Here is a 19,707-nt window from a genome sequence, read left to right on the forward strand (position 1 = left end):
TGAAAGTGAGATTGAATTGCATGTCAACAAATGTATATTTTTTTTTTCCCTCAGCTTTTAGAATGATTCCATACCCATTAGAGAAAGGCCATCTATTTTATCCTTATCCCAGCTGCACAGAGACTGCTGATAGAGAGCTGTTACCTCGTAAGTAAATATTCAAGTTTTTCTAAACAAAATTAGTTGTGAGATTATTTTTCATAGTATTCTCCCATTTTAAAAGTACCTCTGAGGATACTGTTTAAATCCAATTTTGGCCAGTTCTTGGATATAGTTGTATAATTTAGTTCATTTTTTATATTTTTGTGGTAAAACCTTGTACTTGGTACAATGAAGGACACACAGATGAAAGTTTTTGTTTTTCTTTTCTTACAAGCAGTCATCTTAAAGAAGAAATACCAATCCTTCACAAACTCTTTTCAGAAAATGAAGAAGGAGCACTCTCCAGCTCATTCTATGAGACTAGCATTACCTTGACAACACAGTCAGACAAAACATTACAAGAAAGCTATAGAACAATATCTCTCATGAACATAGACACAAATGTCTTCAACAAAATGTTAGCAAACTGAATCCACCAACATGTAAAAAGGATTATGCTCCATGGCCAATTGGGATTTACCTCACAAATGTGAGGTTGCTTTAATATCTGAAAATGTAATAGAATAAAGGACAATAGATGGAGAATAGCATTTGACAAAAATCCTATACCCATTCATGATAAAAATTCTGAACAAACGGAATAAAAGGGAACTTCCTCAACCTGATAAAGAGCATCTACAAAAAACCTACAGCTAACATCATACTTAATGGTGAAAGATTGAATGCTTTCCCCCTAAGATCAGGAACAAGACAAGGATGTCTGCTCTCTTCTCTTCAGCATTGTACTAAAGGTTCTAGTTAATGCCATCAAGCAAGAAAAAGAAATAAAAGGCATTTATGTTTGAAAGAAAGAAGTAAAACTGTTTTTATTCACAGATGACACAATCTTCATGAATTCCATAAAAATACTATTAGAACTAATAAACTAGTTCAGCAAGGTTGCAGGATATAATATTGATATATATGTGTATAACTCAGTCATATATTGGATAACTCAATGAATAATCCAAAATGAAAACTAGAAACAGACCCAATGAGAGTAGCATCAAAAAGAACAAACAATTTAGGAATAAATTAAATGTGATATTTTTAAAATCCACTAAATACTGCTTAGAAGAATTAAAGAAAATCTAAATAAATAGAAGCAGCAGTCCATGTTTATGGGTTGGAAGCCCCAATATTATTTTTATGACAATTCTCTTCTAACTGATCTATTAATTCAATACAATTCTTACAAATTGATAAGCTGATCCCAAAATGTATATGGCATGTTAAAGGACCCAGAACAGTCAAAATAATCTTTACAAAGTAGAGTCAAATTGAAGGAACTGTACTTCCCAATATATTAAAAAAACAGTCAAAGAGTCAAGAGGAGAACCAGAAATACATAGGGTTATGATTGCTGAAAGTGTTTTTGTCTGCTGCTGCTGCTGCTAAGTCGCTTCAGTCATGTCCGACTCTGTGCGACCCCATAGACGGCAGCCCACCAGGCTCCGCTGTCCCTGGGATTCTCCAGGCAAGAACACTGGAGTGGGTTGCCATTTCCTTCTCCAATGCATGAGAGTGAAAAGTGAGAGTGAAGTCGCTCAGTCGTGTCCGACTCTTAGTGACCCCGTGGACTGCAGCCTACCAGGCTCCTCCGTCCATGGGATTTTCCAGGCAAGAGTACTGGAGTGGGGTGCCATTGCCTTCTCCGTTTTTGTCTAGTTCTTGCTTTTAGGAAGCTAAACTTTTGAAAGAATAGTCTGTGCTTTTTGTCTCAGCTGCCTAATCATCCACTCACTCTTTTTCTCTATGAGCTGGTAAATTTCTGTTTAATTATCCTTTTTATGATTTAACTGATACCTAAGGATGGTGACAGTTATAAACACTAGTTTCCTCTTATAATGTAAATCTATACCACAGTTTTTACCATTCTGGGTCCATTAGAACTAAAGTCCAGGAAGGAAAGTTGCAGTTTTACAGCCATCAGACTTAAGAGCTGAAAAGTTCAAACAGATAGATAAAAACTTAGGAGAGCTTATGGAAGTTGAGTATGCTGATATTTTTCTCCCACAATTTTTATTTTTGAGTATGTTGCACATGTGACTTGTCAACCATACATACACATCCATGTGTGTGTTATATGCTTAAATATTTTATTATGTAATCTATTTAACATATACATACATAGCCTTTATATTTTGTATCTCTACGTACATGGGGTTAAGATATGTTTGTAAGTTATATATAATATGTATATTATTAAATGTATGTTTTATAAGTAGTAAATGTTGTAAGCACTCTTTGGGTATAAGAGAGCCACTTCAAGTTAGCTTAAAAATAAAGAGAATTTGTTGGAAGAAGGCTGAGTTATCTCAGAGAACACAAAGGCAACAATTATAGTTGCACCTTGGAAGAGACCAGAACCAGAAGGCTATCAGGATTTCCAGGAGTCAGTTTTCTGTGCATCTCCATCTCTGCTTTTTTCAATCTCTCCTATTCTCATTTTCCTTTTTCATTCCCCAACTTCATCTTTTCTTTGATGAGCTTTCATTTCTGCTTCTCTCAGTGTATCTGCTTCATTTTTATCTTTCTCTTTGCAGTTTGGCTCTCCCTTTCTTAGACACTCATGTAGCCAGACTTGATACCCCGGTGCAGCTCTGAATTTATATGTCATCAATTCAGGAGGATAATACAGAATGAAGAATATCTCAATCCTGCTTCTAAAACTTCTGGGAGAGTAAATTAGATTTACCCAGGTGTTCATGCCTAATCCAGTCTGCTATGGCCTAGCGACAGGATCAGGTCGTGTAAACAAAATTACCAAAATATCTCTTTCCCTCTACATCACAAAACTGACTTAGGGGTCGTTGTTTTCTAGGAGTGAATGAGATCACTAAGGGAAACTGTAGAGAGTGTGAGATATAAATTAAGGGTGAACCATGATGAAAATTTCTAAGGGATGGGTGGCTGATAAGGAGTCAGAAGATTCGGTGAAGGAGTGGCCTGAGACAGGACAAGAACCAGAACTAGATATGCTAGAAACTGAAAGGAGAAAAAAAATTCCAAGTGAGGAGGAGTATCCAAGGTATTAAGTAAGGTAATTACTGAGAAGAATCCATTGACTTTGGCAATTAGAAGGTCATTAGTGTTAGAAATATTTTCTTTCCTCAGGAGAGGGTGGTGAGAGTAGGTGTTGTTTTTCTATTTTAATGGGAACAAGGATATTTAAGGCAAAGGAATGAATCTTTAATTGTGGAACATCAATATGCAAGAGTATATGACATTAGGCTAATACATTTAACCTAAAATAATGCCCCCCAAATCATTACAGAGGTTTCCTGATAATATAAGGCAAGCTTTCATAGTAATGTGAGTAAAATCATCAAGTTATTATTTTGTATTGTCAGAGCCATAGGCTATAAGAACAGAGAGTTTGTGTTTTGGCAGGACTTCGTTATTTCTAGGGGTCTACTCATTTGCAAATTCTAGGAGCTATGAGAGAAGGGATGTGCTGGAGGGGTTTAGTTTGATTATATTGTATATTCTTAGAGTATTTTTTCTGTCTTTATGATAAAATGAACAAATTTTTATTAATGTGGAACTTTAATACCCAAGAGTACTTAAGGTTTTTTGCTTTCAGTTCTCCTTCAACCTTGATATGACTTAAGGCATTCTGGAATTTGCTTATGAACCTCATAAGTTCAGACTTGAACTATTCCCTTAGTTCACATAGCTGTTTAGTTGTCTTTTATGCCTCTTGATAAATTTTTCTCTACAAGCCAGTGATGAAATTTGAACTTTACTTCTAAGGGAGTGTTTCTATACTAGTCATCCATTATTTTGATGTATTAGCCAAACATTGACTGACAAATGAATCTACAGAAAGCAATCCAAAAAGAAACAATTGGATCTCTCCTACAGTATAAAAATTTCATATTTTAGAAAATTATCCTATTAAAGCTATACAGTTTCCTACCTCATAAATTAGGAATAATGCTATCTATCTCCTAGGATTATTGAAAAAAATAATATAAATAAAAGTACTCTGTAAGCCACAAAATGCTATAGTTTAATTAATATTGTTAATTTTGCTGTCTTACACAAAAGCAACTATAGTAACATTGGCATATGTAAGTATTTGTTCCCTATCTTTGCAAATACCATGGTTTTTATCTTTTGATTTGCTAGAAGAAGTTGGCCTCTCATGGCTGAGGGACAGAGTAAAGGGGACTGATATTTTTGGGGTGCTGAAAGCACAATGTTGTTCACAGCTTCTAATGATTTTAACTTAAAAAAATTTCAGATTTGGTGTGCTTTTACTTTAAACATGACACAAGGCTCTGAAAATTTTCTGCATTTTTAATGAGTTTGCTTTTTGGTATGTACTCTCTGAAGATAGTATATAATACATAAAAAATATCCTGGCTACTGAAGGAAACTTAGGTGTAATCTTCTCTGTGAATCATTATGTTTTAAAACGTTAAATTTATAGCTGACCTTGATTCAGCACTGAATTAGTCATTCCTTACTGATGCAGGATATTACATCAGGAATTCCTAGGTCTATGTCCAACCCTGTGAGCAGCCAACTGAAGTCCCAGAATAGCTCTCAGTTTAACAGACATTTATTGAGCACCTACTGTGTACCAATCATTGTAATAGGCTCCTGTCATCATTGTTATTCAAGTATTTTCACATTTCAAATAAGATAAAAATACTTGAATACTGTTGGTAATGAAATATCTGATCACTAGAAAAATAATACCTGAGTAAATGTCTAAATGTAAAAATAAGACAATAGACTACATTTATGTTCAGAATCTAGGACTTTGATGTTCTGGTTAGATTTTTACAGTGCTCAATGACATGCCACATATAGGACACTTATTAATAAGTGGGTAAAATTATTAACTGATTGTTCTAGGAAATCTCCAACCACATGTCTATTTCTTGATCTCTGTACTCATGTCTGAGCTCCCAAAGATCAAAAATTAAAACAACACCCTTATAAAGTACTTACAGTGTTCATCATAACAACTCCATGGCAACTGCTAGAGGGTTTAGCAACTTATTCAAGATCACACAGCTAATAAGTGACAAAGCTCTTTTTCAAAACCACCTTAGCATGACTACAATTACTGCTCTTTCCCACAGTGCCATCCTTTTCCCAGTTCCCAACAGTCATCTAACTATGTAGATGTGCTGTTGATGCTATAAATAACGGATAACTTCTTTCTACCTTGCTTGACCAGAGACTTCTTGTTCTTTTTTATTTTTAATTTTTCCTTTTTAGTTTTTAGAAATGGATTTAACTTGAAACTGTTAAAACTGGCTTACACTGTATTCTGAAATAAAATCCATTTCTATCTTTTCTCTCTTGCAGCCTTTCATCATGTTTCTGTTTACCCAAAGAAGGAGATTCCTTTTTTCATCCATTTCACAGCAGGACTATGTTCTTCTACAGCAATGATAGCTTTTCTTACACACCAGTTTCCTGAAATCATGGGTGTTTTTGCTAAAGCTGTAAGTATGATCTCAAAGACTTGTGTAGAATATTTGTAAAACACACAAGAAACCATTTCTGATCTGTTTGTGCTAAACCAATTGAGCAGTGGAAGATATTTGTTATAAAGTAAATTACAGGAATTGATTTGTAAAGTTGCTGTCATAAATATGTCAAACATAAGTTTTTGGTGATTTGAGCTATATTTTTGTTGCTTAGAAGTTTTGAAAATACAGTGTCATAAATTATAAAGCTGGTCTTTGTAGATCACTTTTGGTGGTAAACATGACCTTGTTACTAGTTAAAGAATAATCCAGCCCTTTTAAATGCATTTTCTTTGGCATTTAAAAAAAAATTCCTTGTTTTGTACAAAAGCCTTTTGGTTTTTCCATTTAAATGAAATCATTAGTTCTGAGGATTTGCTGAGTGTTATATTCAAGAGTACAGCTAGGATAGGGAATAAGTAGGTAAGATAGGACCGTTGAGGCATTTGTCCTGGGTTCAGAATGTGCCCCTTCACTCAAAAGTCCTCCTTGTTATTATTCTGCATATTCTTATTCATCTTCCCAACCTTGGGTGTAGAACCATGTACAGACTTTTATTTTCATTTTTAACCTTTAGTTTTGAACTGCTTCCCCATTTCCTGACTCAGGTCCAGAAAGTACTTGAGGACTGATTTTAAAGAGAATATCCTGTGATTATTAACTTTTCTACATAAATCTATTAATTAATGTCACTGACTCAAAGCAAAATTACCAAAGAGAAGTCCCTTTAAGTCTCTAAGCCTAATAAAAAAGACATGTCTTGTACATCTTTGTATTTTTACCAAGTAATGAGTTCAAACCCAAAAAGAAAATGTTAATTCATTATACTCCCAAATAGAAAAGCACTGAGAACCATAGAAATATTAGCCTTTATTTGGTAATGCAGTTTCTATATTTTTCTCTAATGTGCTTCCATTATAACTCTCTGTGTCCTCACACTTTCTTTTCCTGCCTTAAGAATAGTTTATTTTGTGCCTTAAAGATTAGCTGGTTTTCTTCTGGCACCAGTAGTGAGAGCACTGGTTTCTCTTTTTTCCCTGAAGGTCAACTATTATAATGTGTTAAGTTGCCACTGGCTGTAGGCCTGAGTTTGAGACTATAGTTGATTCTGGGTCAGGCTTCAAGAAGGATGACTTTTTACTGTTGTTCAGGGAGTATAGATATTTGGGTTGGAAACTGACTCTTCTACTTTCCTTTTAGTATAAAAAGAAAGCTTACTGATCACACCATAACTCTGTTGCTTGCAGTGGTGCTGATTGCCGAGTGTATGTGTCTCAAACTGAAATGACCTCACTGTGTAATCTGGCATGGAAAAAAATTGACTAAACAGAGAATCTCGTCCATTTAAGAAGCAGAAAAAAATATGCAGCTGTGTATTTGAGATCATAGAAAAGCAGTGGGAGAGATGGTCTCTCAGGGCAGTGGGAAGGAGGTAAAATAGAGAGAGGAGGGAGATCTAGAATCTGGAGTAGAGATATAGTAATTGTTAGCAGTGTCCTTCCGTGAGGTACTGGCTAAAATTAATGTGGAGTGTACTCACTGTCTGCTGTACCCATCAGTGTTAGTATATAGTGTCTGCCTTTACCTAAGAGATCTCTGATGCACCAAAAGAGGCTTTAGGATTACATAACACAAGCTTCTAGCAGTGTCTGAGAATGAATACTTATCCATTTGAAAGTTGAAGCTTCTTTTTTAGATCAAAAGTTATTAATTTACTGTGATTCTAGTTGATGAACAATAAACAGACATTTGTTTACTATCTTTTGGTATGTGTTGCTGGTATGTAGTGTTTAAAATGTGCCTGACAGCAAACTTCTATAGCCAGATTTTACCCCTATGGCCTTTACATGTACAGTTTAAATTCCTAAAAGTTAAGTATTTACTGAAAGTACCTGCAAATCAATATTCTGTATGCAGCAGTTCCAAGGGCTGTTTCCATTTAAAAATTAAGGGGAAATGAAAACAATTCAGGCAGACTCTAGTTTATAAACTCAATAAACAATTACCCTAGTAGATAGACAGCAAGAGAACTAGAGGTTCACATTCTTCTTACCTCTTAATATTGTGTGGTCTCTGCCCCAGGAGCATTACCACCACGCAGGACCTTGTTAGAAGCAAGATCCTCAGAGGATTCTATATACATTTAAAACTTAAGAAACCCTTGCTCTACTCTACCCCCAATAGAGGAATTTAGAATTCCTGGATGGTGCCACCTTATCAAGGTAGAGAAGGGACAAGATTGTAGAGTCGTTACGAGCAGAGGCTCTGGAGCCAGACTGTTCTGCTTTGGATTTCAGCTGTGACACTTATTGGTTGTGCAACCTTGGGTAAGTTGCTTAACCTTCCCCACCCCCAAGTTGTAAAATGAGAATAGTACTACCTCTTGGGTTTTTGTGAGGGCTAAATGAGTTTAAAATTTATCAAGAGTTTAGAACTGTGTCTGCCCACAGTAAAAAGTAGGAGTTAGCTGTTGTTGTCATCGTCATTGTCATCATCATTACCAAAGTGCAGCTGTAGTGAGAAACCCTACCCCCTTCATGTTTGGAAGAGCTATGTCCTACTAATAAACCAAAAATGCATTTTTCCATAGAAATAGTAGTAGAAATGGCTGTTAGGTATCATTTAAACAATACTTTTAGTACTATACTTCTGGTACATTATGTGCACCAGAAAGTGAAGAAATATTTCAAATTCTAGGCACTAGCAAACTGCCTTATAGAGCAGAACCCATTGGTAAGTTGCAAACTGCTTGTGTTAAAAATTTTTAGTTAAGTCAGATATTTGATAGCCAAGTACAGTATCAATGAAGTATAGAAATCAATGAAGAATCTTTGAAACATACTTATTCTTCTATTAAGTAAGGGAAAGCAGTTTAAGAAAATTTCCTAGTTCCTTCCATTGTTGCCATTGTGTCTTCTTCATCTAATAACTTCTTGTATTATTTCACATGCTAGAGTAAAGTCAGTCTGAATTTGTTAAAATGCATTTGTTACAAAAATTGCTTTTTTGTGAAGCAAGGTGCTAGGGATTAGTAATTTGTAGTAATCCTCACTAAACATCAGATTTAGATAAATGGAAGGGAATGAACTAGAATGGTTAGTGTTTTAGTGCCTCTTCTTTTGCATGATATAAAGCTACGGAAAAAGATTTCATCTTCAGCACATTAGGACTTTTTCTCCTGATTTTTCTCCTAGCTGAGATGAAAACTTAGCTTGACAGTCGACATAGAGCATTGGAAAAAAAATTGCATAAATCCCTGGAGATGTGGAATGTGCTGATATCAGAGCTGATAGTCTCTTAAGGCCAGAATTCCTGAAAAAGGAAAAATTACTTTTAAGTGGTAGGTCATTTTCTCACCTGCTTTGAAGCCTGCTGGGTTAAATATGAGAGTTCAAAGTAAGGGTAGCCAGCAAACCAATGAACTGGAATCTGATTCTGCTTATCTGAAAGGCGCTTCTTTATTTAAGAGCAGCACTGGCCTCTCCTTAGAGAACCAATCTTCATCTACTCTGACTCCTTTCATTCCTCTCTTGCAAGAAAAGCTTTCTTCTTAGTAAGCTTTGGGAGGGCGTTATTACAACAGTGGAAAGACTGAAGATGGTGTTTGGAAATTTCATTAACTTACAGATAAATTCAGGCTTGTGGCGTGTGACTTTAGTGCTTTTGTGTTTGAATATAAAAATCCCTAGTTGGGTTTTAACTAAACGGGGCAGCATTTGCAATGTTGGCAGATAAGATGTTATGGGTAAAGACAGAAATTAAAAAGATTTTCAGATAAATTATTTGTTTCACTAAGGCAAAACTTGGTTAAAATTTGTTTCACTGAACACATATTGTAGCTGTGCTAGGGTGGGAATGGGCCCCGTTTCCACATATTTCTACTAATCTTTATGTGGGAAAATGTGGTTGGACATGCCAGTGATGAATTTCTGAGCAACTCATAATTGGCTGGCTTCACTGTAACTAGGGCCTAACAATCTGCTTGATTAATTCTTTAAGGACTACATTAGCCAAGTTGCATGATTTCCAAAGATATAGAAGGTCAGATGTTACACTAACAAAAGACCTCTCTACAGAATGTCTCACTGGGATTTCTTCAGTCCCTTCCCCAAAATAATTAACATTTCTCTCCCTAAATTACATTTTAAAAAGTAATAAGCAGGTATAAATGCCAAGTGTGTTTTACTGAATAGTAACGAGAACTTTTGAGAAGGTTTGTCCATTATTATAATTTTTTCAAGGACAAAGATTGTCTTTATAACTAGGGGAGTTGATAGACAATTATAACCACGTATTGATATATATCAGTTTAAAAGTTCCTAATTTTCTGTTGTCATAACCAGTGACATGAAATCTGTCTACAGGTGAAAGGTGTTTTATATTCTTCATCTAACTTTACTAAAACCCTAAGAGAATTGCATTCTAAGTAGCTAGGGCCCCATTCAGAAATTAAACTGAAATTAGAATGTTTCTTCACTTCGAAAATGAATTATTTTCAAGAACTAATACAGTTTTAAAAACATTTTGAATTGTAACTAAGCATAAATTCCGGGAAAATACTCTTCTATAACATGCTGTTTCCACAGTAATATATCTGAGGTATTTCCCAGAGAATAGCCTGATAATAAAATGAATCTATTGTAATAGGTCAAAAATTTTAAATGTTTACACTTTTGTTCCATTGTTAGTGCCACTAAAGTCTTTATTTGGGCAGTCTGGAATATTCCAATTTTGATTTTCTTAATTAACTGGGATATTTATAGCAAGAGAAAAGTTGTTCTCCGCTTTTTATAAGGGTAATTTCTCATACTTCATCCTCATTGTTCTCCTTCAAAAAGAACAAGAATGAGAAATTTATGGAATTGCTAATGTTCTTCTTCATCCAAATTTTCTAAGTACTGAACTCTTCAAAGACAAAAAAGAAAGAATAAAAGCTAGGGCAATGTACTTTTTATTGCATGTCTATATCCTTTCCCCAGGATTTAATTCAGTTTTGAAGTTTGTGGAAAGCACCCTCTTTCCCTAATAACACGTGCTTAACAAGTATGAAATTCATAAAAGCTCTCCCTGAATTCATTTGGCAGAATATTTAATCATCTTTGCCCCCCTCAAAGTGAAAGCCTCAGTGCCAAAGTCTAAGTTACTCTATCACTAACTGCTGTGAATATATTTATTATTATTCATTAGCACTTGAGGCAAATGGACTGCATAGCAGGTAGAAGAGTTGTGCCAGGATATTGATGTAAATCACTCATTCCAAATCTGTAACACTAGTGGTATTAGAATTCATATTAGGAAACCTGCTGATTTTTGTTTTAGAAAAGATCTTTGCAGACCCAGCATAGTCCTCTAAATGGAAGGAATAATGGGGTACAGAGGAAAATTAAAATCTTGAGGAATAGTTATTTTAGCGTTTTTCTTGAGTGAAATTTTGCTCCTTCCCCCACCAATCATATTTTTAATGCTCAAAAGAACTAAGTTAGTACAACTAATTAATTTATTATAATTCTAAACCAGGAGTAACGTAGACTTCATTAGTTTTCTTTTTTAAAAGTTTATACTTACACTCTCATTAGTTCTTACCAGAGGCATTGGAGGACAGATTGTGTGATGAGGAGGTTTGAGCCAATCAAGTTAAGAGTTCTTTGAAATCACACAACAGATAGTCCTTTAGTCGCATATATATTTGGTTTCAAAAATATGTCACCACTCAACTTATACCAAAACAAGTACAGAAAAATAAATTTCAAACCAAATATAGTAATCCTGAAGGAATTATAGACTGATGGAATGATGACAGTAAAGTGGTCTTACTAGTGTCTTCCTATAGGAGGTGAATTTGGAGAAGAGTTTTAAATAAAGAGGCCAGTATGGATTGTCAGAAAGTAGAAAGGGCCCTTAGATTGCAGAAGTGCTTACTGAAAAGATCTAAGTAGACAAATAAACTACCTGGAAATGTTTTTCATTGTATAAGCCTATTTGATGAAGTCTGATGTTTTAAAATAAAGCCCATTTGCTTTTTTGTCTTTAAACTGGTTCACTTTAATTTCATTGCTATTCTGGTTAGTAAATCACTTAAAGTACACTGGTCATTTATATCACATACTCATACAACTGTATAAAGAACTTCAGCCTTTCTAATTGTCTAAAATGTGCAGTAATACTGAAGAAACAGTAGGCACTCATTTGTAGTGATTCAGAGGGAATTTAATTAACTCTTTGAAATGGTAAAAAAAAGAAAAAAAAAGCTTAATATAAACTAAAAGCTGTATCTTATGTTCCAGCATCACTTTGCTTTCAAAATCAAAGGTGAAGTTTGTCAAAGATTGTGAGGGGAAGTTCAACTGAACAGAATAAACGTTTGGGCTAAAATAACATAACTCATGGGGCTTTTTTGTTTTTTTGTTTTGTTTTGTTTTTCTAAAGTGGGATTTTTAGGTAACAGATGTACTCCTAGCAGTTGTAACAATACATTGGAAACTTCAATGTGTTCCTTAACGCAGATAAGGCCTCAGTGAAAGATTAGCTATTAATGGTATTCTATCTGAATTTGAGGAAAAAATAATCTCTCTTAGTTCTCTAATTAATATTAAGATTGCCTATGTCTGTCTCAACTGCCAGCTTCAAGAAAAGAAATTATCTGGGCTTCAGGTGATGTTCAACAAAACTAAGAGAACTGATATTCAGAGAATTCAGACCACATAATCACCCTTTAACCTCATCCTATAATTTCAAGCATTCTGGAAATGAAATGTATATGTACTATTCAAAGTGTAGAAAAGGACTATATTCCCATTGAGCACTCTTGCATATTATAAATAGGATATGCAGAGAAAGAAGCAGTTTGGGGAAGAATTTAAGAAGGGAACATACTCTCATAGTCTTTGTTAGGCACTTTGCAGCTCTTGTTTTCATCTATTCAGCATGCTGAAGTCCCAGTTTCTTTCTGATGCCAGAGTTCAAGCTTTTACTCCCAGGTAGCAGCAGCTTTACTATTAAATTTTAATCCTTCGGTGTTGTTAAACTTCTATCTAGAGTATAGCCACAACTATTCTTGGCAGGCAAATACACTGCTGCTTTTCCTTCAGTCACAGTGAGATAGAAGAATGTTCTCTGGCTGGGGTGTGGATGAAGGCACTTTACTAATCTTATACATAATTCATCCTTGGTTGCTGGGGTATTCAAAGTTGAAACTTTGCCCTCTGATAAAATTCAGATGGATTTTTTATTTACTTGACTCTGATCCCTTTGGGATTTAGCCCTGATTGGGAGCCCAGGAATTCTAATTCAACAAAGCTCTAGCTGTGTAGATTTTTCTTATTAATTTACTCTTGGTGTATTTTAGCTTTGTAATACTGACTCTTAAAAAAAGCAAAAAAAAAAAAAAAAAACAGCACTAGAACATGCAGTTCAGAGACCTGGATACCCTGAAAAGATTCTTCTTTCAATATTGGCTTATTGGATGAAAAGATTCCAGTAGAGCTTATCTTAATTTGTTTTCAAAGTTTAGTTTTTAAAGAGTTTCAGTATTTAAAAATATGTTAACTGTTGCTCTTTAACATGCTATAATATGGTAATGATTATCCTGTAACATACCATAAGTTTTTAATGTTGAATTCATTGTATTAAGATATTACTAATAACAAATTTGTTCATTCATTCATTCAATGAGCAGATATTTATTGGGCACCTTTATGAAATATAAAATGCAACCCATATTCACAAGTAACTCATAGTCTAGTGGTAGGGGTTTGAGGTAGGCAAGAGATGTATAAGACAGAGGCTGCTGCTGCAAGAGTAAATTAGTTCATCCTTGCAGATTCATTCACTTGACTGGAAGTGACTGATGAGTTATTAATATTTTCACACTCCTCACATAAAATTTAGTGACCCATATAGTCGATCTAGACTGATAAAGGCTTTTTCCTTTTAGAAGAATTTATTTGGTTAGGATTCCTTTCAGTCAAAGAAGAGTAAATAGAGGTCTCTCTCTTTATTTTATTATTTTTCAAATATCAGAGATGAAAGACTTTTGTCTTTACACCAGACTGATGAAGTTCATGTTTTTGTAAACAGTGGTATTCATTATGTTCATTTAAACAGTTTAGAATTTATTAAAAAATGAAGTGCTCCACAACTCAAGATTGAAATACAAAATGTCACCCTTCAGATTCATATATAGTGGATGCCGTAAGGTTAAAGCCTACTATCAGTTCAGTTCAGTTCAGTCGCTCAGTTGTGTCCAACTCTTTGTGACCCCATGAATCGCAGCACGCCAGGCCTCCCAGTCCATCACCAACTCCCAGAGTTTACTCAAACTCATGTCCATTGAGTTGGTGATGTCATCCAACCATCTAATCCTCTGTCGTCCCCTTCTCCTCCCACCCTCAATCTTTCCCAGAATCAGGGCCTTTTCAAATGAGTTAGTTCTTCACATCAGGTGGCCAAAGTATTGGAGTTTCAGCTTCAACATTAGTCCTTTCAATGAATATTCAGGACTGATTTTCTTTAGGATGGACTGGTTGGATCTCCTTGCAGTCCAAGGGACTCTCAAGAGTCTTCTTCAACACCACAGTTCAAAAGCATCAATTCTTCGGCACTCAGCTTTCTTTATAGTCCAAGTCTCACATCCATACATGACTACTGGAAAAACCATAGCTTTGACTAGACCTTTGTCTAGTTTGACGGACCTTTGTTTGCAAAGTAATGTCTCTGCTTTTTAATATGCTGTCTAGCTTGGTCATAACTTTCCTTGCAAGGAGTGAGCGTCTTTTAATTTCATGGCTGCAGTCACCATCTGTAGTGATTTTGGAGCCCAAAAAAATAAAGTCTGTCACTGTTTCCCCATCTATTTGCCATGAAGTAATGGGACCAGATGCCATGATCTTAGTTTTCTGACTGTTGAGCTTTAAGCCAACTTTTTCACTCTCTTCTTCAACTTTCATCAAGAGGCTCTTTAGTTCTTCTTTGCTTTCTACCATAAGGGTGGTGTCATCTGCATATCTGAGGTTATTGATATTTCTCCTGGCAATCTTGATTCCAGCTTGTGCTTCATCCAGCCCAGCGTTTCTCATCATGTACTCTGCATATAAGTTAAATAAGCAGAGTGACAGTATACAGCCTTGATGTACTCCTTTCCCAATTTGGAACCAGTCTGTTGTTCCATGTCCAGTTCTAACTGTTGCTTCCTGATCTGCATACAGATTTCTTTTTTTGTTTTAATAAATTTATTTATTTTAGCTGGGGACTAATTACTTTACAATATTGTAGTAGTTTTTGCCATACATTGACATGAATCAGCCATGGGTTTACATGTGTTCCCCATCCTGAACCCCCCTCCCACCTCCTTCCCCATCCCATCCCTCTGGGTCATCCCATTGCCCCAGCCCTGAGCATTTTTCTCACGCATCGAACCTGGAATGATGTTCTGTTTCACATATGATAATATACATGTTTCAGTGCTATTCTCTCAGAACGTCCCACCCTCACCTTCTCCCTCAGAGTCCATAAGACTGTTCTATGCATCTGTGTCTCTTATTCTGTCTTGCATATAGGGTTATTGTTACCATCTTTCAAATTCCATATATTGCATACAGATTTCTGAAGAGGTAGGTCAGGTGGTCTGGTATTCCCATCTCTTTTAGAATTTTCCACAGTTTGTGATGATCCACACAGTCAAAGACTTTGGCATAGTCAATAAAGCAGAAAGAGATGTTTTTCTGGAACTCTTGTTTTTTTGATGATCCAATGGATGTTGGCAATTTGATCCTCTGGTTCCTCTGCCTTTTCTAAAACCAGCTTGAACATCTGGAAGTTCACGGTTCACATACTGTTGAAAGCCTACCATACTCATTAATTTCTATCTTTGTTTTCTATATCCTCTCATTCCTAATAATGACAGATTAATAAGGGCTAAGGACAATCCTGGTTTAGAAAATGAAACAGTTTGAAGCCATTGTGAAAGAGAATGGGACAGTGAAGAGTCAGGACTAAAATTATGTGCCTCTGTGGACATGTGAGAAAGAAGGGGAAAGAAGCACTCAGAATTTCCCAGAGCCCACTGTTCATGTCAAAGCTGCACCCTGCAGTGACTGATTCTTGAAGTATATCAGGTTAATTAAGAAAAATAAAAGGATATTGGGTTAAGGTACTAAAATAAGCTGCTTTTTCCCTCTCTTCCAAGCTAAATTTTGCTGATCAATTCTGAATCCTGGACAATTCTACCTTTTAATAAGGGGAACTGTCAAGATTTTCTAAGCAACTGAAAAAGATTTCCTATCTTTATTGGGTTCAGTCAGTATATGTACTAACTGGATAATTGGAGATACAACCCTGGAATACATATTAAAATATTTTTAAAAACAGGCACAGAACCTGTCCTTGGGGAATTTATACTGTTCGGCATGTAATCATTAGATGTGGTAAAATGATGACAGTCTTTTGAGTGGAAGAGGAGGCCTAAGGTTGTACTAGAGGGTCGAGGAGTGTACTGACTTAACTCAGTGAGGCAGCAGGAGAAAGTGGAAGGATTTGAACAGACTTAGGCAGAAGACTGAAGATCCAGCTTTGGAGTTTTCTTGTAATTGTTACTTCTCTAGTAATTTATCTAAGTTTGCTATATATGCTGGAATAAGTGGAAATTATTATTCTTTGGGTAGGTGAACAAAACGTACATCTCCAAATAATGAGTTAAATGCCTGATGGCATTTTCCAGTTCAGGAGTCTGATTTGTAACCTGCTGGTTAGAAGGTGTATTCATGTTTCTGGGTTGTAAGGACCCAACTCTTATCCATTCATCTGTGTTCTCATTTATACTAGGCTGTGTCTGCTAACATTAGGTCTCTAGAGAAAGACTTAAGTAGACTTAAGGCCCCTTGAATTCCTATGGACTACCTCCTACTCCCATAGGACTTCAACAAACATAATGAACACTTAAAAAAAAAACTTTTATCTTTTTCATAGTATTGAGAGTAATAATATCTCATTTGGTCTCAAGTTCCATATTGAATTATTTTTTTTAAACATTGCTTTTGAGCAGTAACTTTTCCCTGGTTGCTTAGCCAGTCATACAAGTTGAGACTTCTGTTTCTATGCCTGTTTTATAATAGCTGCTCTGGGAGAACAGATGAAAAATAATAAGTTAGATATTTTATGAGTATTGAAATCCCTTCCATTCAGAAATGTAAATAAAATAACCAGCATGAGCAATCAGCTTATGTCAGATTCCATGGGTTTATGTTACATAGGGAAATTATAGTGCAACCTGAAACACGCTTCTTAATGAATTCATAGTGGTGTCACAGTTGAATATAAACCCTTGAGCTTTTCTATTGTGAAGAATTTCAGAAATCACCTTTTATAAACTGTTTAGGGGAGGAGGAAAAAACTAAGATGATACCAACAAATGCTATCACTGTTAAGTGGTTGCTTCCCTTCCAGCACTAAATTGTGCCAGGTAAGTAAAGCAGAAACTTAATATATTGCTCACCTTTTGGCTTATTCAGTGTTCATAAATATTATATATATATATATATATATATATATACACAAATGTATATATGTATACACACACACGTTTCAATATTCTGTTTTTGAAAATGGCACCAGAAAAGTGCTGTGGAAGAACAGGGTTGCCGTTGTGGTTTTTATCCTCAGAGTTTAGGAAAGTTCAGTTAAAAAATGGCAGAAGCCCAACAAATAGCTCTGTTTTTACCTTCAACAAGTGCAAGAAGCCAGAGACCTAATTTGAAGATTATGAAATGAGAATTTGTATCTTATCTTTGGTTGTTGCCCTAGCAGCCTGTTGCTGTTGTTGTTCAGTTGCTAAGTTGTGTATGACTCTTTGTGACCCCATGGAGTGCAGCATGCCAGGCTCCTCTGTCCTCCACTGTTTTCTGGAGTTGGCTCAAATTCACGTCCATTGAATCAGTGATGCCATACGAATCAGTGATGCCATACGACCGTCTCATCCTCTATCAACCCCTTCTCCTCCTGCCCTCAGTCTTTCCCAGCAACAGGGTCTTTTCCAGTGAGTCAGCTCTTCTTATCAGGTGGCCAAAGTATTGGATCTTCAGCATCAGTCCTTCCAATAAATATTCAGGGTTGATCTCCTTTAGAGTTGAGACTGGTTTGATATCCTTGCAGTCCAAGGGACTCTTAAGAGTCTTCTCTAGCACCACAATTTGAAAGCCTCAGTTCTCCAGCACTCAGCCTTCTTTATGGTCCAACTCTCACCAGAACCATCCTCTCACTCAGTGAATTGATTTCATAGCTCTCCTCCATTTCACTATGGCCTCAGCTCACTCAGCTCTGATGAATGTGCTAGCCTCAAAAGTCCAATGTGCCAAATGCAGTATAGGAGACCAGTCAAGTTTAAGTTTGAGAGTCAGGGAAAGAAACATGTATTTTCTATTTTTAAAGAATGTCTTTTTTACATTCTAATTTCATAAGAATGGTTTGATTTGGCTTGATTTACACCAAGTTCTAGACCTGTAAGCCTACATTAATGCATCACAGTTCTGGATAGGATATTTGATAGCTCTTATTTAGCCCAGAATCTCAAATGATAGGGAGCTAGAGTGAACAGTATTTAGCATTTTGTTGGGCTTTACAGTGTAGCTCTCTTCTAGTCCCTGTATCTGTAACAGATGGACTCATCCTTGTGTTTTCCCATAGCTGCCCTGGTGTTTACTGACATAGATCAAGATGCTGTGTGGCTCTGTAGGGAACTCTGAGCCATTTGACAATCTGGGCACATGTAGTCACCTCACATTATTTAAGCCCGGATCTCAGCATTCTAATTTCTCTGTATTCCCCAGTGTATATAATATGTACTTGCTTGAAATTCCTTATATATTGCTTGCACATTCTTGCTTCTAAGTTTCAGCATAAACCAGTTCCTTCTATTTAGAATGCTTTCCTCTGTCTGTTCTCAACCAAAACATACTATATCTTTTAAAAATCCTGCTCAAAAGCCACCTCCTGTAGAAAGTCTGATTAATCTCATTCACCTGATTCCTTTATTCTGAGAATTCTGTTTCTCAGTCTGTTGCTTAAACCATTTTGTTCCTTTGTAGTTATTGATTCCATACGTTGTCACCCAGTAAGCCTAACGGTTCTAGGAATGATGAACCTCCTGCATCCCCATCCTTGTGTACATTATATTAATACACAGAGACTTTGAAGGCCTACTGACAACCTTTCAATTTCCCCTGAGTTCTAGTCCACTTTCCATGCTGCTGCTGCTAAGTCGCTTCAGTCGTGTCCGACTCTGCGACCCCATAGACGGCAGCCCACCAGGCTCCCCCATCCCTGGGATTCTCCAGGCAAGAACACTGGAGTAGGTTGCCAGTTCCTTCTCCAGGGCATGAAAGTGAAAAGTGCAAGTGAAGTCGCTCAGTCGTGTCCGACTCAGCGACCCCATGGACTGTAGCCTACCAGGCTCCTCTGTCCATGGGATCTTCCAGGCAAGACTAGTGGTCCTTAACCCTCACTATGAATTAGAATCACTCTGAGAGCCTTTGGAAAAACTGAAGCACAGCTTGACAATAAGAAATTCAGATTTCACTGTGGTAGCGTGGGGTCTAGATGATTCTAATATGAAATAAAGGTTTAGAAACAATGATTTGGAAAAATTATTAATTACAGTGAATTTGATTTAAATAAATTATTCAAAATATGAACATTTCCAACATGATAGGCATTAAGTTCGAATATGGAGAACATTTTTTTTCTGTAAAAATCATTGGATGATATTAATATATCTTTTGAATAGTTACATAATTTTATTAAAATATTCAAAGTTTTTATTATGGTCTGCTGTCTTAAAAGATTGCCTTCTACTTTTCACAACTATCCTCACTTGACATTATAAAAGAAGACATTAAACTCAAACTTCTCAAAGTATGTGCAGAGAATTTAATAACTTTCTTCATAGTTACAGCCCTAGAGAAATGGTGCACGTGTTCAGGGTTTGGCCTCCACCTTACCATGTGTGTGGCAACCTGTTGAATAGGTTCCTATGGTTGGGCAAGATTTAACCCTTTGGTTTGACAGTCCCTGCATTCTATTCAAA

The 19,707-nt window shown here is 36.0% G+C and overlaps 1 protein-coding gene across 50 annotated transcripts in view; it reads left to right on the plus strand.

Moving 5' to 3' along the window:
* The window catches only part of ST7L (suppression of tumorigenicity 7 like), a 190,540-nt gene that overhangs the window by 69,687 nt on the left and 101,146 nt on the right, over window positions 1-19,707 (plus strand). For 34 of the 50 annotated variants that reach the window (XR_014054750.1, XR_014054756.1, XR_014054758.1 and 31 more), the window contains 2 exons: window positions 55-147; window positions 5,470-5,609. Coding sequence is in view for 41 of the 50 variants with exons in the window: in XM_081493557.1 (XP_081349683.1) it covers window positions 55-147; window positions 5,470-5,609 (233 nt within the window). In the remaining 9 variants the exon portion in view is untranslated. Of the gene's footprint in view, window positions 1-54; window positions 148-5,469; window positions 5,842-6,880; window positions 7,393-19,707 lie in introns of those variants that run through there. The other 16 variants (XR_014054751.1, XM_081493558.1, XM_081493554.1 and 13 more) reach the window with 4 other exon arrangements.

Source organism: Giraffa tippelskirchi, chromosome 5 (assembly GCF_054371585.1).
Source record: "Giraffa tippelskirchi isolate mGirTip1 chromosome 5, T2T-mGirTip1v1.2.pri, whole genome shotgun sequence".
Lineage (NCBI taxonomy): Eukaryota > Metazoa > Chordata > Mammalia > Artiodactyla > Giraffidae > Giraffa > Giraffa tippelskirchi.